At 38.7% G+C, this 27140-nt stretch overlaps 1 protein-coding gene across 3 annotated transcripts in view; it reads left to right on the forward strand.

Moving 5' to 3' along the window:
• SLC35F4 (solute carrier family 35 member F4) overlaps positions 1 to 27140 on the forward strand; it is a 146093-nt gene that overhangs the window by 94507 nt on the left and 24446 nt on the right. Inside the window, exon 1 of one of the 3 annotated variants that reach the window (XM_007422932.4) lies at positions 17380 to 17757. The exons of the other annotated variants lie outside the window; for them this stretch is intronic. Within the exon in view, the coding sequence (XP_007422994.2) occupies positions 17484 to 17757 (274 nt within the window). The 5' untranslated portion in view covers positions 17380 to 17483. Of the gene's footprint in view, positions 1 to 17379; positions 17758 to 27140 lie in introns of those variants that run through there. 3 annotated transcript variants of the gene reach the window in all.

Here is a 27140-nt window from a genome sequence, read left to right on the forward strand (position 1 = left end):
GTCTAGTTTCGTTCATAGCCTTTTTGGAGGTACCAAATTGAAGACTACTTTAACACTGATGAAGACCTTGTATAAAGCTCCTTTACATCTAACTTGCTACCTAACTAGATACAGTGCAGATACAGATCTGCTATCTTAGCATGAGATGGTCTCTGGTCTCATGCCGTGCTCATGTATCTCCTTCCAGGATTTTGCTATGGTGACCTCCAAATTGGATTTCAATTTCTATTATCCTCAGCCACCATGACAGGGAAAACTCACGTAAATGAGTCAGTGGGATTATGTATAAGCAGATTGTTTCAGTGTTCGATTGCTAAAAAAAGGAAGAGATGCTGGGCTGAAATGAAGGATATAAACACCACTTCTTTAGTCCCCAGAAATATAATATCCTGAGTGCATATGCAGTGTTATCTGTACTGCATATATATGTAAATGCATAACTATGGCTGTCATATGTCATGTGCAGCCAGCCATAATGTAGCTGGCAAGATTTATTTCCAAGTATTAGATAATACTTAATCAGTTTTCAGGCAGATTTGTAACCGCGCATCAAGCAGCTTCTTTGTTTTCCAATAGATAAGGAGGAGGTTTGCTGCAACATAAATGATCTGGTATGCAATAGATGGAAAAGGATCTATTGGCAGGAAGGGATTAATGAAGCCAGGAGGGAGGAATCTTGAGGCAATGGTTTTTGGGAGGCAGTGAGTTTATCAGTACTCAGGATTCCCTCTGTTTTTATGCACACTATTTTGGTGGTGGTATGTATGTTCCAGCTGCTCACCACAAAGCAGAAGAGAGCAGCACCCTAGCTGATGTGTTTGCCTGTGCCTTGAACTGTACACTGTTTCATCAGCAGTCGAGTCACAATCATGCATGTCTAAGTTTGTTCCAGAGGCAGGCTCTGCAGCCCCTCTACCGTCTTTGCTGGAGGCGGTTTGTACTGAGATGCAGGGACTATGTGTCAAAGGAGAAGCAGATATTCCCAGCCAGCAGCATCACATTCTTTTTGCTCAGCAGCACAATCCCAGCTTATCAGCCTAGAGAACTATCAGACTTCGTACAAGGTCAACATGGGCAAGGAGACATTTCTGCTCTACTGAGCCAATTGCAAGATGGCTTTTGTATCTGCCTCTCTGCAATACCCTTTTCCAGGCTGTTGGTTTTCTAGCTGACCCAAAGCCCCCAAGGAAGACAAAGGATTATAGTTCTCTTTTTACACAAAATTGGAGTCTGGAATGGGGGGATGGACTTTGAGAAGGTGGCTGGTCTTTCAAGATGCTCTGGGTGTTCAGTTTGAATCATGAGGGCATTTCTCTGTTTGCCCAGGTCTTCACCAGATAGGTACAGTTTTTTTCCACTAAATTTCTCCCTGGATTTTTGACTGCATGAACTAAGTCTTCATGTGCAAGAGCAATTGAGATCTTAGGAAGTACACTGCTTTTGGACTGGAAGTTTTATTTTCCTGTTGTGATTAAGATCGCTCTCATTTGTCACTTTATCCAATTCATTTTTAAAACATTCTAGTGACAGTGAATCTGATAAACTAATGAAACCTCCCCCCTCCATTTTGTGGAGGAAAAGTTTGTTTTATATGGGGCAGTCTATTCACTTGAACCCATGAAGGATCTGTTTATTAGATTTTTGGACCGATGAAAGGAGTTGGAAATGCAATTCTTTTCATCATGGTTAAAAACTGAAAATAAATTCCTTCCTCTTCTTTAGAAGAATAAAGTATGATTTCCAAAGTCTTAATTACTTCAAGAGAGGTTGAACTCAGAACAGTGGGACAGAAAAATTCATTGTTTTGGGATGCAGTGTTGTTAATACAGGCTGTTCTTGTAACAGAGCAGGCTCCACTGCTTTAATTGAATGAAACCTTGCAGAATATCACTGATTTATGGCTGCCAGATCCAAAAATAATCTGTTCAATTTCATGCCTTGTCCAACAAAATTGACCATCAACTCCCTGTGGTAAAACGTTGATCTTTAAAGGAGTTCACACTCTTACCAAAGTTTGAGAGAGAAAAATTGCAAGGGAGAAGTGGTAGTATAGTTGATTGAGAACATCAGTAAGGTTCTGTGTGTGTGTGTGTGTGTGTGTCTGTGTGTGTGTCTGTGTGTGATACTTGAATTAAACTGGGAAATAGAGCCTAGGATTTTGGATTGTCCATCTCCATTCTGATAGGGTATATAGCCATTTGATTCTGCCTAAGATATTGAACAGAAAATATATATGATCTCTTCTTCTAAGGGGTTGAAGCCTATATATGCCCTTCAGCTGTATTATAAATGTCTGGGCAGAGATAACTAATATGTTTTCAAAGGGGAACATAGTTTAGTATTAACATAGAACCTTGCAGAAAAATTGTTTTGATTGTTTGCCCCCTACCAGTTCTCATTTAGAAATTCGTTCCAGGGAGAATGAGAATTTTGAAGAAATTCTGATCAACAGATTAGTTTTTTCATCAGTGGGTTATTTTATGTCCTTACTTTCAAACTCATAGTTGGCCATGTGATGGCTGTGAATGTCTTTCTCTCATTATCTCTCATTATACCACCATCTCTCACTGGTTTTGGCTTCTATAGTTTCTTGTGTTCTTATTAAATACCAACTCCTTCCATGAAGGTTTTTCAAAAGTGGTGGTACTCTCACTGCTAAGGACAAACCTTCCTCCTGAGAAATTGCTTAGGAATTTCTCCTTTCTCATGGAAAAATTCAAAGAAACAGTCTCGTAATTTTGCAGAGAATTTCAGGAATCATTTGTGTCCTGTTCCAGTTTTGACTAGGAATGCCCTTGAGAGCTTGGAAACTTATTATTTTAGAGTTCATCTGTTACAGCAGTAAGAAAATCTGTATAAGACTCTTTGTGTGCATGTGTATGTGTGTTATAAATGGAAAAGATATCTGTAAAACTACATGAACAGAGCAGGATGATTGCACAATAAAATCCTTATCTGGTTTTTTTAGTGGTAGATGAAGACCTTTTTATTCTCTCAGGCCTTTTCATTTATTTTATTGCTCAGCTAAAATCAATTTTGCCTCAGTCTTGAGATTTGTGAAGCTGCTGTTACATTTTTATGGAGCTGCTTTTTCATCCTGATTTTTTAATGTCATTTTGTATTGTATTCTGTGTGCTTATAGCAGAATATCCTGGCTTGGTAGTCACCTGGGAAATTTGTCAAAAGTTGGGTTCTTACTACAGGTAATCCCGGGTTAAGAATGCCCAAGTTACAGATGACCCATAGTTAAGAACAGAGACTATTGTAGCAAAATTAGAGTTAATACAGAATGATTCGAGTTAAATACACAATGGTTCGAGTTCATTACACCATACTACTTGTACAGTATTATACAATAATACTGTTCCCACTTACATACAAATTCGACTTAAGGACAGACCTTGGGAATGGAACTCGTTCTTAAACTGGCCACTGCCTGTACTTAACAAAGGAATGGAAGCATAAATCAAGGTAGGAGGCCATTGTTGCTAATATGTCTCTTTCTACCCTGCATGTGTTCAAGGAAACCTTGAATGATTAAAGGGATTAAAATATTTGGTCTGCAAAATGAAAGCCAAGGGGTGCCATTAAAATCAGGACCATATCCGGTGAAGTTCAAACATGCTTATGACCTGGGCAGAGCAGCCAAGGGGAAACAAAAAACAGGTTCCCTTATGGGGGTTAGATAGAAACCGCAGTGATATCCTGCACATCATGAAATCATTGCACAAATTATTCTAATTATGCAATTTTTATATAGTTATTAATTTGCATCGTGCATGATAACATCATGATACATGACCCCCCCCCCGTCACTGCAGAAATCTATGCTAAGACATCATATAATTTGTTTGATTTGGGCTTAGCATGTATGGAGCCAGCCATTGTAGCCTGCAAAGCATTGTTTATCATTTGAGTTATCCATGAACCCAGCTCTTGTGGCTTAGTCAACAAAAGATGGCTAAACACACCATTATTTAGTTTGATTTGTGAGGATAAATATTTGAGGGTTAAAAAGTGGTTTCTTGACAGATCCATAGCCAATATAAATGTTTGGGTGAGAAAGCACTGAAAAACTAAAGGGAAAGCTTTTTTAAAATTAAAATTTAGGAGAAGCAGTAAAATTTTAGGGGTCTAGCCTATACTCGGCACCAGCTTCAGGTGTATTTCCTAACCAAACCATAATGTAGGGCTATCATTGCTCCTCATTCTGTCCTCCACACCATCTGCTCATAACAGAGAACTTGTGGAATAGAAAAGAATAATATCTTCCTGCTTTTAGGAGCAGGAAGTTTCTCACACTGCTGGTGCCTCATCTCTGAGTGGGAAGAGAAGAAGTCTCTAATAGAGGGCTGGTAAAAATTGGTTCCGTTTTGATGATTTTTCCTCCTGTACAAAGATAGCAGGAATTTGACAACATGCAAGAGAACAGTTATTGCCTGAGAAGGTTGATGATTAAAAGTCATCTTTTAAAGCTACTCTCTTCTTCCTGCCCTCCTCCTCCAAATTTTATTTCTTAGATTTTACAACTTCTTTTTCTCCTCAAAAGTGATACTGCACCTTGGCTGAGTACCAGCTTGGACCATGATTCTTAAACCCATGATTCTTGTGACTGGTGCTCTAGTAATAACGTGATAGCATCTTTACAGGGGAGGAATGTAACCCCATTTCAAAGCTGTAAGAACCACAGCATCAGAGAACATTTAACCAAGTTGGAGTAGTGCTTTTGAAGCATAGGAAAAAGCAAGTAAATACACGGACATATTACATAGTTATTTAAATTGGAAATACAGCTATCCCTACAGTAAGATACATCATGCCAAGGGCCCACCTAGTCTAGTGTTAGAAGCCAACTGCTTACATTTAGGAAGCTCATCAATAAGGACAGTGAGTTGATAATCCTATTCCACTCTTGTTCCCCAGCAGCTGGAATTTAGGATAAGCAGTCTATGATAGCATATAGTCAACAAAGCTGATAGCCATTTATAGCCCAATCCTACATGAATTTGTCAAGTCATCTTTTAAAGCTACTTAAATTGGTGGCTATCACTATATCTGATGACAGCAAATTGCACAATTTAAGTATACGAGCACCCAGTTTTTGGCTGATTTTGGAAGCTAAGCAGGATTGGCCCTGATTAATAATTGAGAGACCACCTAAGATCCACAATACTGTTTTGTTTTTGTTTTTTTGAGATGCGGTGAACAGGACAGAGCATTTTCTTATCATACAAGGGAATTATTATCTTGACAAACTAGCCTCATCCCTCAGCATTCCCACACATGTGGCTCCACATTTGAGCTTTCCACATGGACTGAGTGCATCTCAGAAAGATGTATTTGTGTGGCAATGGGTACATTTAGCCAAATGACTCCTAGTCAGACCTTTTCAGTGCATGAATATTGAGGGAATTCAAGAATATGGGGAATGGGAATAGCTTGCATGGAATTGGAAGAGACATAGCTCTAGACCCCAGAGACACTTTAGGGGGAAAACAACAACAATCAATATGTAGTTGCAGCCCAGTTCTCAGGTGGCCTTCTGGGAAATAAATGGCAATTTTATTAGGACCTTCCATTTGTGAAAGCACCCATAACATGCTGTAACAATTTAAATCTGCCCCATGGCCCAAAAAGGTTGAGCATCCATGCCTTATAGAATAGATGAGATGACGATGATGATTAATGATGCAATTAAATAGAGGCAAAAGCTGCAATGAGGTGCGCATGGATGATGCCCTAGGCAAATTTGGGAGGAGTTGGGAAAATGGGAAACCCTTAATATAGCAGTTCCCCTTTGGAAGGGAAGTGAGATGATTTCAAACTGAAAAATGTGAGGAGATTATGGAAGAAGCCTGAAAAAAAAAACTGATACTGTTTGGTCTTCCTTTACATAGCACTTTTCTTTCAACCTTTTCTTCTTATCCCATGACTGTGGTTAGTTGGGCTCTAATCTTGAAGTGAAGGGTTGTGATGGATCATTTCAAATTCATTTGAAGATCCCATCTCTGTGGGACAAAGAGAACACTTCTTTGATCCTGTGAGCCACTCAGAATGGAGTGTTAATTCTTAGCTAATTCAACTCCAGCCAGCCAGACTGATTTAAGTCAATTTCTCCAGCCTCCTTTTCTGATTTTACATTGTAGCTAACATATAATCCTGTTCCTTTCTCTTGATAAAGCCCACTAGGCTTTACTGTGTTATCTGCAATGTGGCAAGAGAAAGAAAGATTTCAAGTGAAAAGTATTAGGGAGGATTAGACAGAGATTAGACAGGAATTAGAATCAGAAAGCAAGAGGAAAGGAAGGGAAGGGAAAACAGCCCTACATGTAGTTTCCAAGAAAAATTGAATGCCAACACTGAGCTTTAGGTTATCTTTGATGTTGGATGTAAGAATAAAGAATAGGATTGAAAAAGGCCACATTTTTTTTTTAGTTTTCCCTTTTATGATTCTCTTGCAAAGGGGGTTAAACATATTGAGCTAAGTCATAATGTAGTTTGTTTCCTTATTTTGGCTTAGCGTACGACCTAAATCCAGGAATTGTTTGTAAAACGTGATTTAGAGCAAGGATGCAAAAAGAGCAGCCCACCAGCATCCCTTCTGTGGCCTCAGTGTATAAGTTCAAAAATAGGGGTCCTTTATTTCCTTTGGGGCTTTAAATGGCAAAAAGGCGGTCTTGAACTTGTAGAAGTTTCAGTTAGCCATTGTAGCTCTGAACTTCCTTCCCAAAATGGGTCCTTCTGGCCTTTTCAACTCTTAGACCATAGCCCTCAAATTGATGGAAATTGGGCAGTCCTATAATGACTGGGAAGTACAATTTTTTTCTGATGCAAAGGCTGTCTTTGACCTTCTTCCACTGCCTTCTTCCTAGGGCTGAAAGAGAGTGACTGACCCAAAATCACCCAGCTGGCTTTGTGCCTAAGGCAGGGCAAGAACTCAGAGTCTCCCCATTTCTAGCTCAGTGCCTGCCAGCAAGACCAAGACATGTAGGTGGTTTCAGAATGATGGAGACAATTCTACTGCACCTGCAGTGATCACTGATTCAGTCACAGTGCATATAGAAAAGTAGCACAGTTTTCTATTTGCAGAACAGGCTGATAGCAGCAGGAAAGAAGATTCATGGAGGTCCAGTTTATGGTTCCCCCTTTACAATTGGAAAGCTTCAGACTGATGGCTAACCATTTATGTTTAGCATGATGGGCATAGCAGCCAGTATAGTGTAGCATTAAGGTGTTGGACTGGGACTGAGGAGATCCAATTTCCAGTCTACCCTCAGCCATGGAAGCTGTCTGGGTAACTTTGAACCTGTCAGTCCAATCTACTTCACAAGGATGTTTTGGGAAAAATGGGAGGAGGAGTGTAATGTCACTGGGAGTCAGGAGACATATAAATTTAATTTATTATTATTATTATTATTATTATTATTATTATTATTATTATTATTAATGTAGGCTGCCTTGAGCATCTGGAGAAAAGGTGATAATAAATAAGCAAACAAGCAAGCAATGGACCTCAATAGAAGACTGTTAAAGAGATTAAAGATGAGTCAATGACATGGAATTGATTCTTCCTTAAAAGAGGAAAAGACCCATTTGGCCAATATCCTATAAATGCAGCCATGTGATTTCACAGCTCAAAAGTGTAGTACTTTGTCTAAGCTTGATCTTTTAGTTAGCATTTTGCCAGACATACAGTATAATAAAAGGTAATATGTCTCTAATGGGGGTACTGAATGAAATATATTTAAAAATATATATTACATATAGTTTTCACTGTTCTCATTATACTTTAGTTCTGAGAAATTACTTCTCAAACAGACATCCTAAGATAAGGACAAGGCACATCATAAGTACAGAATTGGAAAAATGTAAGTGGTTTTGTCATTTGCCCCAGATTTGTTCATTAAGAACTATTTGACATTCAATTACAACCAAATTATGCCTATTCGCCCATTCCCTCCCTGAAACTAATAATAATAGAAACTCAAAGATTCTTTATTATGTCCAGCAGTGCAGTGCTGCACACTTGAACGTAATAATATAGATTTTTGCTTTGTTGATGCTACAGACTGTCTTTCCACTCAGTTTATTCACACTCTGCACTATTGTCAGCGAACAGCTAAATTATTATGTGGAAAGATTCAGAACCAAAGAACAACCCTGCTGGATCAAGACAAGCCCCATCTTAGTCTAACATTTTGTTTCTCACAGTGGCCAGTCAATTGTCTTTGGGGTGCTCACAAGAGACAAAGACATATTTCCATCTCACGATGCTGCCCCAATCTGGAGGGAACCTTGAGTCTTTCAAGACCAATAGCCCTTGTAGACCTGCCCTCTATGAATTCACCCAATCCCATTTTAAAACTGTTCAAATCATTGGCCATCACCACTTCCTGTGTTAATTAATTCCACAAGTTAATTGTATGTTGTGTGAAGAACATATTAAGAGTGTATTAAGAAACTTAAAATCTCTATTTAAACAAGAGAGTCCTTTGAGATATCCTTCCACTTAAAATAAATGGCATAGGACAAGCTCTGTTCATCAAACACTGCTGGGTGGCTAATATTTATATTACTGGGAATTTTAAAGAATGAGGCTACAGTGCCCTTGTAGAGCATTTGTTCTGTATTCAGAAGGTTGTATGTTCAAGCCCTGACCACTCCAAATAAGGTTAAGAGGACCTAGTACCAAGCTGGTGGAGCAGTCAGTATAAAACAAATTCCTATGTTTCTGTCCAAAATGCATAGAAGGAAGAAAAAGGGACAGAGACCTTTCTGGAGATCTCTGTGATAGCTTTGCTTAGCTGTAAGAATTCTATAGATACGGAGCTCACTCAGTTGTTAAGAGACTGTTGGTAAAAGGGATGATGAAGAATTAAGGAGAATAGGTGTGAAGGAGAGCTCCCTTAACTCCCTTCCTCCTTGTCCTTCCTGACTAGCAAAAGGTGCCCACTAGAATTAAGGATGTGCTAAAACCTACCTCATGTTTTTTCAAAGGAGAGCTGAAAGAGTCTTCTGGTTTATGACTAGAGGGATCTGTGCTGGTGTATGCTTCTCCCTGTTACACATCATTCTGACCCTCTGATGCCTCCCTCTGGCTGCACATACTTTTGAATCTGAAAAAAAAAAAGTGGAATGGAGTTATGATGTCTTTTTTCCAGAATTCAGTTGAAACATAAGAAGCAAGGGAGGCTGCAGTTCAACAAGATACCATGGTTGTTGGTACTGAAAGCCAATGAGAGGGCTAAAAGGACCAGAAGAGGTGCACTACTTCCATTGAGGTCCCAACACAGGTCATCCAAGACAGTGACCCATTAGATATCTGAAGAATGCTATCATAACTCCCTTTAGTCTTCACATCTGCCGGCTAAACATACCAAATTCTTTTAGCTATGTCTCAAAGAACTTGGTTTCCAAGTTGTTGCCCTCTGAACTCACTCCAGTTTGATGATGCCCATTTTCGACTGCAGAGCCCATAACTGACCTGATGTACCTGACATTTGTAAATCAGGTTAAAATGTAAGTTACAATAATAAAATCAAGAGTATAATCAACATGTACAGTATAAGCACTGGGAGCATGAATTACATTGATAGCAGCAACAACAACAACAGAAGAATCCAGTGCCAGAAGGAACAACATTACAATCTTTTCTCCCCAAGGCCTACTAAAATGGCTGTTTTAATGGCTTTTTTTAAAAAATAAAAAGGGGGGAGGGGTAACAGACATTGAAATTTTGGGGGATGCTGTTCCACCAAAGGGAGCAGTAACTGAGAAAGCTTGCGTCCATGTCCCCTGTAGGTGACATTCCCTGAATGAGAGGATGTCTATTCTACCACCTTATTGAACTGGGAGGAGGTCGTGGTCCCATGGATATCCTAGGTCCAGAGATGATTGTATAATAAATACATGCACACACCTTAGCCACCTCAAAGCTTAAGAACCCTACACTCCATTTTTAATATGAAAGTGTTGCCAAAGAAAAATCCTCTTTTATCAGATTGAATTAGAAACTTGGTAGGAAAAAGTGTAGAATATTTTAGGTGAGAGGAAGGAATTTTGATGGGGAAAAAAGCTGCATCTGTGCTCCAGAGCTAATCCTGATGAGAGAAGCCCACCATTTTTCTTTCTCACTGTTTTTCTGATAGAGACCTTGGGGAAAAGTGGGAAACTGCTGTCAATAGAAACTTCACTTCCAATATCCAAATCTATAGTGTATCATCCCTGTCCACTATTAAAATTTTTACCACCCCCAAAATGGATAGAAATGAGGAAGCGTGAGGGAGCTGCATAGTCACTGGCACATTTTGCAAATATGTAGGCTTAATTTTCAAAATTCAGTTGGACATTATTCAAATGATCTGGATAGTATTAATCAGTCTGTGGTTATAGGATAGTAACTTCAGCTCTATAGTTTAAGATGGGAATTGCTTAAAGCTAGTTGCATTTGTTTTCTAACCCTGTAGGAAAGTTGGCTTAGGTTCCCCCAAAGGGTAACTTTCCTGCCTGCCTGTAACCATCGGGGCTCATCAGAGCACTTTAACTTTGGAGCACCCTGACAGAGTATATGATTGCTTTGTTAATCTAGTAATGAATTTTTAATATGTTTTTTTCTGTTTTGTTTTTAAAAGCTTTCTGGGAAATTATGCTGAATGGTAGCATAGAATGTTCAAAAATAAATGGCTTCATAATACTAAATTGTTATTAATATAGAAAAAGGTCAGATGTGCTCTTCTCTCTTCATCCTGTTTAGTGTTCAGTTGCTGGAGGAAAGCTGTGGTCTGAAATATGGATCCTCCTTAGTTGTTATTTAGTGCAGGATCTGCTAAAGCATTTTGGACAGATGGCTATTCAGTCTCTGTTTGAAGACCTCCAATGAAGGGGAACATGCCACTTTATGAGACAACCTAATCAACTGGTTGATGGCTCTTACCATCAGGAGATGCTTCCTTAATCTCTTTCCCTATAGTTTCAACCCATTGGTTCTGACCTGGCCCTTCAAGACAACAGAGAACAGGTCTACTTTCTTCTCTGTATGAGAACACATGGTGCTCCAAGTGGTGCTTGACCAAGGCAGAGTAAAATGGGATAGTTACTTCCCACATTCTGGACCTTACGCTGCTGTTAAGAATCCCCAAACATATTTACCTTTTTAGCATCTGCATCACATGGGTGGCTCATAGACTCAAAGAATATTCAACTTGTAGTCTACTAGCACCCATACCCCTTTCGCATATATTACTGGCAAGCTAGGTCTTCCCCATCCTATACTTGTGCCTTTCATTTTTTTTTTCTCCACAGGTGCAGGACTTTACATTTCAGCCATTGTTCCAACTTATCTAGCTCTTTTGGAATCTTCTGTTTCTCCTCAAAAGTGTTTAACCAGTCCTCCTTGTTCTGTGTCATCTGCAAATTTGATAATCTTCCCCCAACCTTTTCATCCAGGTCATTAATAAAAATGCTAAACACAGACCCCAGGATAGAACCCTTGAAACACAACTTGAAGTTACTACTTCCAAGCTGATCTTGAACCATTTATGAGTACTTTCTAGGTCAATGCTTTTCAACCACAACCCAGCCAGCACGGGGAATTCTGGGAGTTGAAATCCACACATCTTAAAGTTGCCAAGTTTGAAAACACTGTTCTAGGTGCTGTCATTGAGTCTGTTATGAATCCATCTAAGAGTTGAATCACCTACCCCATATTTTATCATTTCATTAATGAAGATCTCATGAGAGGCCTTGTTGAATTCTTTGCTGAGGTCAAACTACATCTATGGCATTAGGCTAGCAGCTCTGTCAGAAAAGGAGATATTGGTAATAGATATGTGCAGAAATGAAAAGAGATGCATGTAAAAAATGAAAGTGAATCTATAGGACAGTTCTCTGTAGAAGTTTGAAAAAAAGAACTAAAGCTTCCCACTCACCAAAACTTATGGAATAAATTGGAGAAATTTGGAGGAGCAGAATTTAAAGGGTATCCCCACAAAAGAGTACTGATGAACCTAATAACATTTCTGTAAAATAAATTGGGCTCAATTGGGTTAAACATTCATCCCTTATGAGAGACTAGTTTGCTCTGAACTAATTAAGTTTGTGTTCTGAAAGAGAACTAAAGCACAACAAACGTGTAAAAATCCAGTAATATCTGACAGCACTGTCAGTTTAAGACATAGTCTTCATTTCCATATTTCTTTTAGTGTGATTACATCTTTGTGACTTTTCTTAAAAAGAAAATCATTTCTTAGATTTGAATTGAGGTTTACAACCACACCTTTCTCTTGGATTGAGCCTAATGTGGAATGAAGGTATTTCACATCTTTGAGTATCTTCTTCACGCATTGCTTTCTGCCCAAGCTTGCATTGTTTTGCTGTTTTATTCCGTGAAACACATTAATATTCCAGCCCCATGAAATGAGTTGGTAATGGTCCTCTAGCAGCTTCGGCTGACCTTAAACGCGCTGAAGAAATGACAGCAGACGGGAGAGGTTTTTTATCCCTCTTTGCTCACTGACAGTCAGTCCCAGGGAATCTGTGCAAAAGTTCTCCAGGAAGAGTCAAATTAATGCCCTTGCCTAGAAAGAATTTTCCCAATCTGGAATACTCATTTATCTTGGGACTGCGACACCCAGAATTCCCAGCTAGCATGGCTTGGTGTACTCCCTCTTTTAATACACATGCAGACTCATTACTTTTAGAAATAATTTGCTTTATCCAAACAATAATTGTTGATTTATTATTTTAATAAATTTCTTAGCCTGCTTTTAAGACTGCCTTCTTGCAAAGCCAGGTAACCAACCCTGGGGGTGGTTAGCACCCTGAAGACGCTCCCGGAGGTCGATAATTTATTTATACCATCTATCCCTCGGATTATATTATTTATTTCTGATTACTGTTTTTATTGTATTTTTATTGGTTTTTATTCTTATTTTATTGTAAACCACCCAGAGTCGCTCGTTGAGTCAGATGGGCGGTGACTAAATTTGAAATATAAATACATACATACATACATACATACATACATACATACATACATACATACCAGTATTAGAAAACAAAATCCAAGTCAGGTGTTTTGGTTTCTGATTTGCAAAGCACAAAAAGCCATAGTATGTTGGGTCAGACAAAACAGCCAATTGGACAGTGTCATAAATTAGGATGGAAAGCAAGGAATTGGCATAAGAGGGAAGAAAGGAAGGAGAACATATATAAACCAGGGCAAACTGGGGTTTTTACATTTGTTTCACATAACATGCTAGACCTCAATATGCTTCTTTGTTTTTGGTGTTCTCTGCTAACTGAATGGACTTAGGAATTAACCCTTTGATTGATTAACATACTAAATGCTACAGTGATTTAATATGATATGTGAAGGAGACATGTGCTTTCTTTCAAATTTCTTGGCTTATTCTTGGCTTGTTTTGTGTGCTACCCAAACTTCTAACTTCTAAAAAGAGAGAGAAAACAAAAGCAGGAACTGGGCGACTCAGACATAATGCTTTCTTTGTCCATACAAATGAACTTCAGAAAAAAACTATAGTACTGTTTCTTTGCTTTCAGCTGAGTGCAGGAAATAAATCTAATTGTGGTTTGTAAACCATGGGCTAGAGCTTAGTGCTCTGTGAGAACAAACTGCAGCTTTGCATGATGTGGAAACTCAGCCATGATTGTAGAAACAGGTTTCCCATTATGAAATGTTATATGACTGATAATTTGTGGGCAATTCTTCAGGCAAGCCAACATAGGAGGCTGTTTTTAAGATTGATGTCAACCCTTCAAGGTAGGCTAGGTCAAGAAACCAGCAGAGATTCCAGGAATGTGGAATAACAGAACTTTGAAAACCTGTCCAACCTTCTCTCCGTCTCACCTCACACTAAACAAAATCAAAACAAAATCTTAAGTCCTCCCTTAATGGCTCACTCAGTCCTTCTCTTTTCCCAAGGTCAGCTCTAAATTCCTTTAGAACAGTGTTCCTTAAACTTCTTTCTCTCAGGACCCCTTCCCACTTTAAAAATTATGGAGGACCCCAAAAGAGCTTTTGTTTGCATGGGTTATATTTAGTGCTTTTACTGTATTAAATTGACACATTCGCTGCCACTACCACTTCTGATGATTGTTTGATGGAATTTTAATATTATATTATTTTTCAACTTGGACTGGCAAATAATTTTGATTTTGTGGACCCCTGAGGGGGTTATGGGGGAAAGAACACTATCACACTTTAGGAAACACTGCTTTCGAAAGCAAAATAGTGAGATTGACAACAGAAGCAAAACCAGGCTGAGTTAGTAAGGGATTGGTCCTGCCCTTGATTTCCTGTGCATTTAGAAACATTCCTGACTCTCCTCAGAGCAAGTTTTTACATTAAGTATTTGTGAGTATTTTAACATCAGAGCATGTGCAGAAGAGAGCAACGAAGACGATGAATGCCTGGGAGGAAAAACATATGAAGAATGGTTGGAGATACAGTATTAGATATGTTTTGGCTAGAGAAGAAAAGACTACAAGGAGACATGATAGTTGACTTTAAGTCTCTGAAGAGCTATCATGGAGAAGAGAGGGAAGAACTGTTCAGTGTTAATTCAGAAGACAAGACGCAAAATCGTGGGTTTAAATTACAAGGATGGACATCAGAATTACAGTTGGACAGCAGAAAAATGTCCTAAAAGTAAGGGCTGATCAACAATGGAACAAAGTGCCTTGGGCAGCGTTTGAATAGAGGCTGAGTGGCTGTTGTTGAGGATGGTGTGATAGTGTATTCGTACACAAGGCAGGTTGAAGGACTAGATGATCTAGTGAACTCTTAATTATCCCTTACCTTCCTGAATAAGAAGAGGAGGAGGAGGATGGGAAAACAACTTGGAAAGTTTACAAATAAAAGTAGTAGTGAACTTGGTAGTGTGGAAAAAATATGGGAGGACTGTAAATGGAATGCAACTTTACCTGAAGCCCCTAAAAAAAGTGTGTGAATGAGGCGGGGTGGTTGCACAGTAAAAGCCTTAACCTGGAACTAGCCAAAAATACTTGCGCTCTTTTCTATTTCTGTATGTTTGCAAGAACCTTTAAGTGGCACTATTAATTGGCCTCTCCCCATTAGATATGTGAATTCATTCTCTCTCTCTCTCTCTCTCTCTCTCCCCATTAGATATGTGAATTCATTCTCTCTCTCTCTCTCTCTCTCTCTCTCTCTCTCTCTCTCACACACACACACACACACACACACACATTTATGTACACACATCCAATTGACTAAGGTTAGGCCAATGCATCTGATAAAATGGATTTTAGTTTATAAAGCTAACCAATTAGACTTAGTTGCTTTAAATGTGTTCCAGTTTGGTTACACGGTACTGTATGAAGTTGAGGCAGAGTGCCATAAGATTTTGTTGTGTGAGGGGGTCCTAGTCACCTGCCCTAGTCAAGAGGTGCAAAGCCAATCTAGTTTGACACAAGGCAGAAAACCCCTCAAACCTCTTTCCTATCATTAACTATAACACAGAGTAATAGGAGTTGAAATAAAAACTTTGGGTGGCTGGCTCAATCTGCTTTAAGGAAAGGCAGTCTAGATTTATCTGAAAATCAATCCCACTGTTTTCTCCTGAAAATTACAACAAAGTCTTGTTTGAACTTTCTTAGAAAAGAATGCCAGTGGAATCTCCTTCCTGATAGGTGTAGAGCCACTGTTTCCAGTTTAGTACCCTTCAGATGGTTTGGACCACGGTTCCCATGTTAGCATGATCTTTGACCATAGTGCTTGGAGATTATTAGATTTGAAGTCTAGCACATCTAGTGGATCCCCAGGATGGGGATGGGGAAGGTTGTTGTATAGAAAGTGCAGTCATAAGTCTTCTCCAACCTCATACCCTTTAAACCATAATCCTCATAAGCTCTGATCACTAGTCATGTTGACCAGAACTGTTAGATATAGTACCCCAAACTTCTGGAGGATACCTTATTGGAATATAAGAAATGGATGTATGAAATGTGCAGTGCAGCACCAACAATTGTGACTGAACCAAAGGGACACATGATTGGGAAATTTGATGTGTGTAGAGCATTCCCATTCTCCATCTGACCATTGTACTACTTGTAGCAGGGCTCTGTTGAGTATTATGGGGACCTTGGCGTTTGTGGATGCTGTGTGCATTGGGGAGAAGATTATGTTCAGTGGTGTTTTCTCCCAAGAATTGAGCACTGGATGCCTTGTTGGGTAGTAGATAGCAAAGGTTTTTAATTAGGCAGTGGAAACCTGAATTTAAACTTCTGTTCAGGTATATTTGAAATGCTGAAGGTATTTTATGGATACAATCCCAAATTATGGTCGTGGTAAGCACGAAGACTCGGACACGACTTAACGACTGAACAACAACAACAAAAGCACAAGCAAACTGTGAGGTTTTTCTGTGCCATCCTCTAATTTTCCAGGTTGATTTTTACCCACCTCAGCTAATGTTTGTCTTTATTCAGAGTGTATGGACTCATTTCGAAACAAATACTGGATAACAGGCACCTGTCATTCTTTTTTCTTAAGGGTATGTGGGGTTCATGTGGGCCTGGAAACAACATGAAGCTAATCTTTGAAACAGTATGCTAATTTCCCATATTACTGATGTTGAATTAAAAGACTAAGTAAAAAGAGGGGGTGCTGAGCTTATGGGTACCATGTTGGATATCCAGGCACTTAACCCTTACTTGATTGATGACCTTGACTCAGCCACTGACTGTCACTGATCTACCCCACAGTATTGTTGTAAAGGTAGGATTGCAGGAGAGTAGTGGTACTCAGAATCATATATGGTGCCTTGAGTTTCTTGAAGGAAATAGGTGGTTTACTTTTTTTTTTCTTACACATTTTTATCTTTGCTAGGGTCTTTTTTGTTTATATTTATGTGAGAAAGGACACCTCTAGTCCTTTGTGCCTGATCTTACTCTTTCTGTTTATTTAGCCCCCCCCCTTTTATAATGGGCTTGTTTTGGCTTTCCCTGAAAAAAATCTGGTAAGCTGAAAACGCACTGCGATTTATTTCACATTATGAGACCCATCTCGGTATCCAGTTAGCTCTTTTTTGATGCAATGCTGGTTTTCAAGATTTCCCTCCCATCCTATTATATTTGACTAAGCAGCAGGAAGCCCCCCTTCCCCCCAGTGTTAGACCTTGGAAGCAGAGAAGGGTTTTCAAGTTTAGTAGATGCAGCCTACATAACCTCTCATACGTTTTCGTAGCACGAAGTACCAGTAAATTGTGTTGCATCCTTCCCTGCTGTTGTCGCCAAAGGATCGCGTGCCTGATTTGTGGGCACACAGAGGAGCACTGTTTCATGCCAAAAGGGTGCTGGCTTTCAGAATGAGTTTACTCCGTCTTAGAAGTTGAAGGAAGGTGCATTTGGCAATAAGTGTAGGGTATTGTTTTCTGAACCGCTGGCCGTGTCAGACAGCCGAATGCAAGAGAAAAGTATTGGCTTTGAGGTCAAGCTTTGTTTGCATGTGTTGCAAATGGTTTCCCCGGGAAACAGCAGATCTGCCCTCCAAGCTTGCTGCAGCATCTTCCGAACAGCATCTTGTCTCTAGACACAACAGAGAGGTACCTTTTGGTATTGGGGGGAGGGGGGCAACCAAAAACAATGTGGAGGGAAAATGCGGAGAAGAGAACATAACATCTACGAGCGAACGGTTCCAGAGAATGAAGAAACATACATCGAGAGTGGCACCGTTAGAACCTTTCAGTCTTTCCACATTAAATTCACCTAGATCAGACGGTAAATGCAATTTTATTTTCTCCTATGTTATCTTACCTAAAGAAAGGAATTAGCTGCCATTCTGTTCTTTTTTCTTTTTGAGCCAATCTCTTTTAAAGATTACTGAAGGCCATTTGTAAAATGTTTGAAAATGTTTCTAAAAGGTTTATTTTTGTTTTAAAAAATTGTGTTTAACATCCCCAAATGTCTGGCTTTTACAGTGTATAAAAACTGTTTTATGGGGAAGAGAAAGAGACTCAACTGAGGGAAGAAAAGTTGGTCGTCTTTCATTGTTAGTTTGCGAAGTGCTAAACCAGCTCTCTCAGTCTGCCTCTGTCATCCAATAGTATTTCAGTATAAAATCTTTCCATTTTTCTCTGTTTGAAATGCTGTATTGTGTCACGACAGTCTCTGAGGATTAGCTGCTTATTTGGAGGGGTTCGTAGTTTAAAATAGCAGGAATTCGAAGAAAAAGAAAGCAGGACGTTTTCCTTCAGTAGCAGAGCCATCACAGACTTTAATGCAGTTCTGAACATGAAGGCAGGCAATTACTTGGGGGGGGGGGAATTTCAACCTTCAGGTACTTTCTGTGTCACCTGTTCTCAGGTATGTCTTATTGGTTATGCATATTAGTCCTCCCATCTGCCATTTTTACAACAGAGTTGTAGACTTCTCTGAAGCAGGAATGTCTTCCAATGCTGGCTGCTGGAGTTTTGAGCAATCTTGACAGCAAGAAAAACAGTCAAATATCAATTAAAGCAGTGTCGGCAATGGACAGTAATGGGTCTGTATTCATAGATGGGCTGTTGGTATAGGATCCATCTCCCCTTTCCAATTGCTCTCATAGTAATCCATGGCATGGAAGTGTCCCTTGACTGGAATTGCTACAACAGTGAGTTCCAAGGGCAATTTTCTAGAGTCCTAAATATAAGATGTCATGGTAGATTTACACAAATGTAGTACAGGGCAGATAATCCATAGGATTCCCTGGTGGCTAAAGTCAAAACTGATTTTCCAAGAGGATGTGGAGTAGGGCTGAAAGCAAATATGTTAAAGATGGCTGGAGCAGGGAGCAGGCCTGTAGCCAACCTAAAAGTTTAGTGGGAAAAGCTTATCTGTCTTTTAAAAAATAGCTTAACATTAGGGAAAGCAGAGAAAGTCTAGCACATGGGAAAAACTTGAACTAGTTATTCATCAGGATGAACATACACATACATTCATTCTTATAAATTTTATTTAGAACTACTTATCAAACAGGGCAGAAAGGCAGAGGACAAAGCTTTGCCAAAGTCTGGGAAGGTAAATATATACATTTTGAGTCATCAGCACACAAATAATTGTAATAAATAAAAACTGAACTTGTTCACCAGTGTTGGTGCCACTGAGTCATCCAGAATACTTCAAACCTGGAAGCAGAGCCGGGTTTACAGTACTGATTTTTTTTGTGGCAAACACAAATCATAGCTGGCTAATTTGTATGGCAAGCAATGATTTGCTGAAAGCAAGGAGATAACTGAGTAATCTGTACTGTTCATAGAATGTGGAAAAAGGAAGCATAGTCCCAAGGCTTCTTGCAGAATAATTATTCTAAAGTTCCATGTCATGACTGATTAAAACAAATGAACGTCATACATATACTGTATGTGAAAGATTCTTGATTTTTAAAAAATGGGTTTTGATTTTTAAAGCTCATTATGGTTGGAATTTACTTCTCCCTTCTTATCTGGTCCCATCATTATATGATCATCTTTTGGGGACCTGCTTAACTTCTGATCAGGACCACCTTAGTAAGATGCAGGCAGGGACTTGATGGGTATTGCCCCTTGGGTCATGATTCCTCAGGAGAGGCACTGGCCTGGCCAGGGTTTAGAAAAGAAAATACATTTAGTGGCTGAATCTTTGGGGCTGGTAATGTTTGATAGCTTCAAAATATATTTTAGGATTTTTAGAGGGGAAAATTGCATTTTAAAAAATGATAGACCTCTTAAGCTAGCATGAAGTCAGAGAAAATAGTCTTAAAGGTGTTAAATAGATCAGTCCTTACAACATCTCTGCAATATAACGCTGATTGTGTAATTTAGGGATTTTATGTCGCAAATAAAAAACAGAAGCACAAATTGTATGTTGCAGTGATCCTCAGTCATTTCTCCATTTGAACTGTGCTGCTTATGTCTGACTCTGCTAATTTTCTGGTCTGATGGGCAGACTAGCAAGAATTAACACAGCAATGCCAGCAATTGCTTGCTATATCAGACCTAGCCTAGGCTCATTTAGCTGAGTGTACTGTTTCCAACAGTGGTCAGCCAGGCATAGGAGCAGGAGAAATAGGAAAGAAAGGGACGGCAGACCGCAAGGACAGAAATAAACCTAGTTTCATATCTTCTTCAACTGCACTCAAAACCCAAGGAGTTACTTATCATAGGACAATTTTATGAGTTAAATTTTAGATTCACCAATTCCAATAGAAAAGAATGTATGTGGCTCAGGGTGAACTACAGAGTTTTTGGTGCTCTCTGAGCTTGGTTGTTTGCTTGTAGACGTTCATTACCCAACTAGGTAACATTATCAGTGCACTGTTGATGTTATCTAGTTGAGTAATGAGACATCTGCAAGCAACAAGCTCAGAGAGCACCAAGAACTTTACAATTCACCACTTCTCCAGTTGCCATCTCCCCACAACTGTGACAAGCATAGAACTGGATTTGATAAGGATGTTTTTTTCTGCCCTTCATAGTTTGGATCTAGAAAGGAGGGGCAAGGCTCATTTTTTCAGTTTGGCTGGTTCTCAGAACATTCTGAAATTGCAGAAAGAAGAAAAGAGGGATGAGGAACTTCAGGGGTGAAGAAAAGAGAGATAGAACCTCTTTTACCTCCCAAGTTAAGTACACCTGTACTGTTTGACTCATTATGCTATCACCTCCTCCTCAAGGTGATACTAAGCTTCAGCGTGTCTCTGAAGTCTCTGTCATCTCTCCAACAAAGAACCAAGGAAGAGGATAGTGGCTTGGCTCCATCATTGTGCTCAGCTCCAGTATGCTTAGAGCACCTCCAAGACAAGAGAACCTGAAGAAGAAAGCAAATTCTGTGATTAGTACAAATTTCTACTGATTAATTACATAAAATAGCTATTTGTGGGTCTAGAGCAGGAAAAAAGTGGGGTAAGAACATATTATTACATCCCATCTGCACGTTGCAAAGAATATTGAACAACATGCCTTAACAATGTACGTTCAGAAAGATGGTAGAAAAATTCCTGAGCATCCTTGGAAAAATTGGTCATTGCCATTTTTTTGCAGAGCAGTCTAGCTAATTGTACCACAACATGCTGACCAATGGAGACAGTTCTGCAGGGGCCCAGTGAAAGAGATTATGTTTCAATAAACAATATATAACAAGGCTGAGTGATCTGACAGCTAACTCTACCCAGGAGGCAGTTAGCCAGAAAAGGAGAAATGCTGGTCCAGCGTAAGTACCACTACAATTATAACCAGAATTAGGAATAGTTAGAATGCTGATCAGAACAACAAAAGCATCAGTCAACTCAGGATCTGAACTGAGGATCTATCCAAAGAAGAACTGGAGAAAAATCATCATGACATAGAGATAAACCACACTCACACACCATTCAAAAGAGATAAATAAAAATTAAAAAGCTAAGAAGGAAACAGAAAGATCAGAACACATTCTCTCCAGCAGCCAACACCCAGATAAGCAGGGATTAACACTGGACAGACAATCAAGCAGAAAATTATACCCTAATCAAGGAACTACCAAGGAGAAAAACCAACCCCCACCAACACAGGCAGAGCGAACTACTGTATATAAACAGGGAGAAAACCCCACCCACTAGCACTGATGATGTTACCTAGTCAGGTAATGAAAAGGACTCCACAAAATCATCATCATCATCATCATCATCATCATCATCATCATCATCATCATCAATGTGTATTTATGTCCAAATTTATATTCCTTCCCAAAGATAGAAGGATGACTTGTTCCTCTCTGCGAAATATGACTTTGTTTAAACAATCAGAAATACTGCTTTACTTGCAGCTAAGTGGGCTCTCTGAGGTGTAGCCATGCTGTTGAAGAACAGGGTTGACACTTTTGCAGCTTCTGGGGCTCACTGTTAGGGGTACCAGTATTAGACCAGGGGACAGGGTGAGCACAGTTGGTGAGCTATCCTGAAAGCAATTAACCCTGACCTAATTACCAATCCAAAATTTAGGTTACATCTATGGACAAAGATGGAAAGATTCAGTACTACCCACTATGGAGGAATGGTTGGTGAAATTGGCAGAAATTGCAAAGATGGATAAACTGACTTCTTTGATTAGCAGAAAGACAATATCTACATTTATTGGTGACTAAGAAACCCCTTATGGACTTTTTGCATAAAAATGAAAAAAATGAACTTGTGATTTATGGTTTTGATGATTAGAGAGGATAAATTATAGAGAGAAGAGAGTCATGATGTAACTTTAGAGAGGTTAAAATATAATTGTACTTACAACTGCTGTGAAGCATATCAAAGCCCCTTCTTTATATCTTTATATCTTGCCCTTTTTTTCTTTCTTCTGTTTTCTTATTGCACTTTTAGCTTTTTCTGTTATTTTTTTCTTTCTTTTTCTTTCTTTTTCACTTTTTCTGTTCTAATTTAGTTTGTTGTAGTTATTATTGTTCTTAAAGCTTTTAAATAAAAATTATATATATAAAAAAAATTAGGTTACATCTACACTCATCACAGGATGGCCAATATTTTCCTTCAGTGCTGGAGGATGCACCTGCCAATTTAATTTCCCACAATGTTGCTGGATTTTGATCCCTATTACTGTGGAATATGTCAGAGTCCATAGGCATAAAGCATCAGGAATTAATCATCCCTTAAAAATGCTGGTCCTTACAGCCACCATTGGAGACAATGGGGACAAAGCTGTAATTTGCTCCTGGCTGATCCTAATATCTGGGAGTTCTTTTCTTTTTTTCCCCAAGTAATTTTATTAAAGATTATAATTAGTCAAAACAAATACAAACCAAAAGAAAGACAGAAAAATAGAAAGAAAGATTAAAAGGTACAAAGAGAGAGAGAGAGAGAGAAAAGACTTAAAGAATAGAAGAAAATAAAGAAAAGTAAAACTATAGTAAAGAAAAAGGAATATATAAAGAATCTTTATCACAAGAAGTGTAAACAATTTAGTAACTTTTTACCTTCTCTTAAATTACAACAAATGATCTCTTCTTCCCATATCCCATCTCTTATCTAGAAACAAATCCATAAAGCATCGTCATTTCAGTCTTGGTGTCAGCAAAAGTCCATTAAGGGTTACCAGAAATAACAACATATCTATTTTAACTTTGATCAAATAAACCAACTTTATATTCCTTCCTTTTACTTCTGACAATCTTAATCTTTAGTCCATTCAAATAATGTCATAGAACTTGGTGTCTTTTTCTTCTTCTTCTTTGTCCCTTCTCACAAGATTCTTCAGTGCTTTAACAAGTCTTTTTTGTAAGTCCAATATAGAAAAGTGATCCAGGCCACTCTCTTGGTTTATTGTTTGTATGTCCCTTTTAATTATTAAAACATCAGCTGGTTTCTTTTGTATGTCCAGCATAACATCTTTTTCCATGTCATTCTTGTAACCTGTCATTTGAAAATCCATTTTCAACTCAGTCTCTATCTTGTCAGGTAAACCTTGTTCCTCTTTCTAACATCTTTTAGACACAGTATATCCATAGAGGCAGATATCACTATTGGCATTGTTAATATTAACTTTTGACTCCATTTTTCAAAAGTATCCTTCAGTATTTCCAGTGTTAGAATATTTTGTGCCATTCTGCACCTGTTAGTCAAGTTTGTGTTGTTCTCCTTTAATTGAAATATTTAGTTCCCTCTACAGTCCAATGTTTAAAATCTTATGCTTTTTTTTAATTCAAAACAAAAATATTTTCCCACAGGAAGGATTCTTTATAATCAATTCCAAAATCTTCTTTCAAATTTATCTGGACCCTGAGTCCATTTGTAGCTTTCTAAAATCAAAGTTTTAATCAACCTTTTGCTGTTTGTTTCATTTTTTAAGTTTTTAAGCTTGTAGTTAAAACTTTTGTTAAGGCAGACTCACATGGTGTTTTCAGACTTGTTGATCCAATGGTCTCTAATAGCTGAAAAGTTGTTAATATAAATAGCAATTTATGAATGTGATTAGAAAAGGTAGTATGTGAACTTAGTATCCTTTTAAAGGTGCCAATCATGGTTTGGGCAAGATGGCTATTCCCTTGTCTCCAGATACTTAAAACCTGCCAGAGACCACTGTCTTGCAGTCATGAGGAGCAAATGTCTGGAGCATTTGTGGGTGATTTCCCATCCTCTCTTTGTCCAGGGAGTTCAAAGAGCTGGTCTACTCACTGGCTCTTCATTGTTCACTGCAGTTGTCGGTTCCACTTTTCATGGAGCTGTCTTCAGTTCACCATTCTTCCTCCTGAAGTATCCCAGCAAGTCAGGGTTTAGAACTCCTCATTGTCAAATACTTTAGGATGATCATTATTCTAGATTACTTTCCTTTAGATGTTGAGTACCCGCTTCAGAGAAAATCAGTTTGTCTTGTTGTCAAGACATCCATGATTTATTCTGAGTTGTGTTGTATATTTGAAAAAGGTATATTTTCTATTTCAGATGGTTTAAATTGACTCATGGTTATCCTGTTGTGGTAGATCCTAACAGGTTTGTTAAAAAAATAAGTTCCATTGGAATATGTGGCAAGATAGGGGAGTACAGGTTTATGGACCAAGAGAGGTTCCTTGTTGTCCTTACCATCAAAATCCCCAGGAAGTACAAAAGATGTTACCATACAAATAAGCATTATGGCCAAGGGCTGATTCATAAAATAAATTTCTTTCATTAGTATGCAACAGCCAGAAAGGAGGGATGAATAGCAGTCCAAAAATGTGTTGACAGAAATGAGAGCTTTTCGGCCAACATGTCACCTTTAAATTGGGCAAGGTTTTTCTTCATCAGATATATATGAAGTTCCATGCATTTTGATGAAATACAGTAGAATCATAGGGTTGGAAAAGAGGTTTTCTGGTCCACCCCCAATCCAGGGTAGGAATTCTCTGACTATCCCAGACAAATGACTACCCAACCTTTGTTTGAAACCCTCTAGTGATGGAGCTCCCACTTCAGAAAACAGCTGTGAACAGCTCTCACAGTTGGGAAATTACTGCTTATATAGAGTTTAGATCTCTCTTTAAACTCTTATTTAGAGTTTAGATCTCTCTTTGTAAGGATTCTGTTTGTCTTGCCCTAGCCCTTAGCCTTTTCTTCTTTAGGTTAAACATTCCCAGTTCTTGTATCCATTTCTCATAGGTTTTAGCTTCCAAGTCCCTTATCATCTCTGTTGCTGCTCTTTGCATTCTTTCTAGCTTTTTCAGCATCCTTCTTGTGGACACAGTATTCCAGGTACTGTTTGACTAGAGCAGAACTATCACTTCCCATGGTCTCAACATTAAACTTCTCTTGATGCAACCTAAGATTACATATGGTCTTTTGGAAGCTACAGCACACTATTGGCTCATGCTTAATTTATGATCTACCAGGACAGCCAGATTTTTCTCACCATAGTTTGGTTGTGTTCTGCATGCAAAAGGCCTGATGTTCAGTTCTGAATACGTGAAATGAAAAATTCAGGTGGGATGTGAAAGGCTCCTGCTATGAAGATCCATCACATTAGCCAGCACTGAGCTAAAAGTAACATTGCATCAAATGATATTCTGAAGGGTTAAATATATGTACATTTAGGACCCTATATGTGATTAGGAGTACCTTTTTTTCCCCAATTAATTCAACCTTATACAATTAGAGCGGGAAATAAAAAAAAAATCCAGAAAAAGACCATTGCAAACCACTTCCATACTGTTTCCAAGAAAACTGCATGGACTGTATGTCCATGAAGCAACTGGCATTGAGCTTAGGTCAAAAAAGACTTTCCCTTTCCCATTTGTTCTTCATATGTCCATATATAGCCATCAAAACAGCCAGGCTCAGACATTCACCCAGTGAATTGAGAAAGAGCAGAGGCATTTAGCTTCTATTTACTCTATGAAAGCTTCACCCATGGATTGGCTGCCACAGTAGCTGAAATTCATACAGTATTCTATGCCCTCATGTAGTTTGCTTGCTTGTGGTTTTCCATGTTGCATGAAACCAATCTATTTTGTGTTCTTCAATAAAACAAGATTAAGCAAATCAAGACTTACACTGTATAGTAGAAACCACAAAGACTTTCACGATGAATGGCTCGAGAGGAAACATAACTCAATGTTTTTCATACAGAACCTCCCAAATGGCATCTCTGTTTTTTCAGAATCAAGTAACAAATGAGGGACAAAATATTTTGTCATCTGCAACCACCAAGCACTTCTGCTTAGGCAGAGTACACAACACTGTCTACAACAGTTTTCTGTGCTCCTGATGGATGTATTGATCAATTTCTTACCTTGATGGCACTTTCATTTGTCTGTACAAACTGCCAGGTGACTCAAGGAGTGTCAGGAATAATAGGGAGCATAGGAATAAGGAAATTTAGAAAGATTTGCTGGAATATGGTAGTATGCCTTGATGGTGAGAGCACATCCCTGAAATGGCTTGAGTTATGGCAATTGAAAGGGTTTTCCAGGGTTTTCCAGTAGCTATGATGAAATATCCATAAGCACTTGCTCTTCAAACATCAGGGAAGAAAATTTTGCTAGAGAAATCAGAATCTCTAAACTAATGACAGTCTCTTAAGAGCAGTCTGGAGGCTCCCTGTTCTTTTGGACATAGAAGACAAGGAAAAAAAAAAGATTGACAATGTTTGTCATGGATATGTAAATATCTAGGATTGCTTTGCATGTGAAAGAGAAGGAAAATGAATTACAGCTCAGACAACTGTTTCTGTAGCCAGGAATCTTGCCTCTTCCCACCTCTTCCAGTTCCTTCTGAGTTGAATTCCCATGAAGCACGTATCACGAGCTTTGCAATTCTCGGTATAAATGCAAACTGTCTCTTTCAATTATGTGAATGTTCTTTGCAGATCGACTTTAAATTTGCTTTACCCCCTCTCTTTTTTTCAAAAAAAAGAGGAAAGTAAAATAACCACAGGTTTTGTTTAGAATCTACCTGCGTAGTCAGATTGGAACTGCATGTTACAGACTACAGTGGATGTAGAATTGCAAGCAGCAGCCATGAACTGAATCAGGAACATATACGGCTAAGTTATGAGATATATTTTGTTGCATCAGACATTATAATGGGGAGGACATGCAAGCCAACTCCTACAGTGGCAACCAACGATACACACAATGCTTATACAATAATCTAGGACCATCTTCAGTTTTCTGAGTAGTAACTGTCTGTTCTAAAG

Source organism: Python bivittatus, unplaced genomic scaffold, assembly GCF_059951505.1.
Source record: "Python bivittatus isolate LINGU-HERP-01145 unplaced genomic scaffold, Pbiv_v1 ctg000580_np1212, whole genome shotgun sequence".
NCBI lineage: Eukaryota > Metazoa > Chordata > Lepidosauria > Squamata > Pythonidae > Python > Python bivittatus.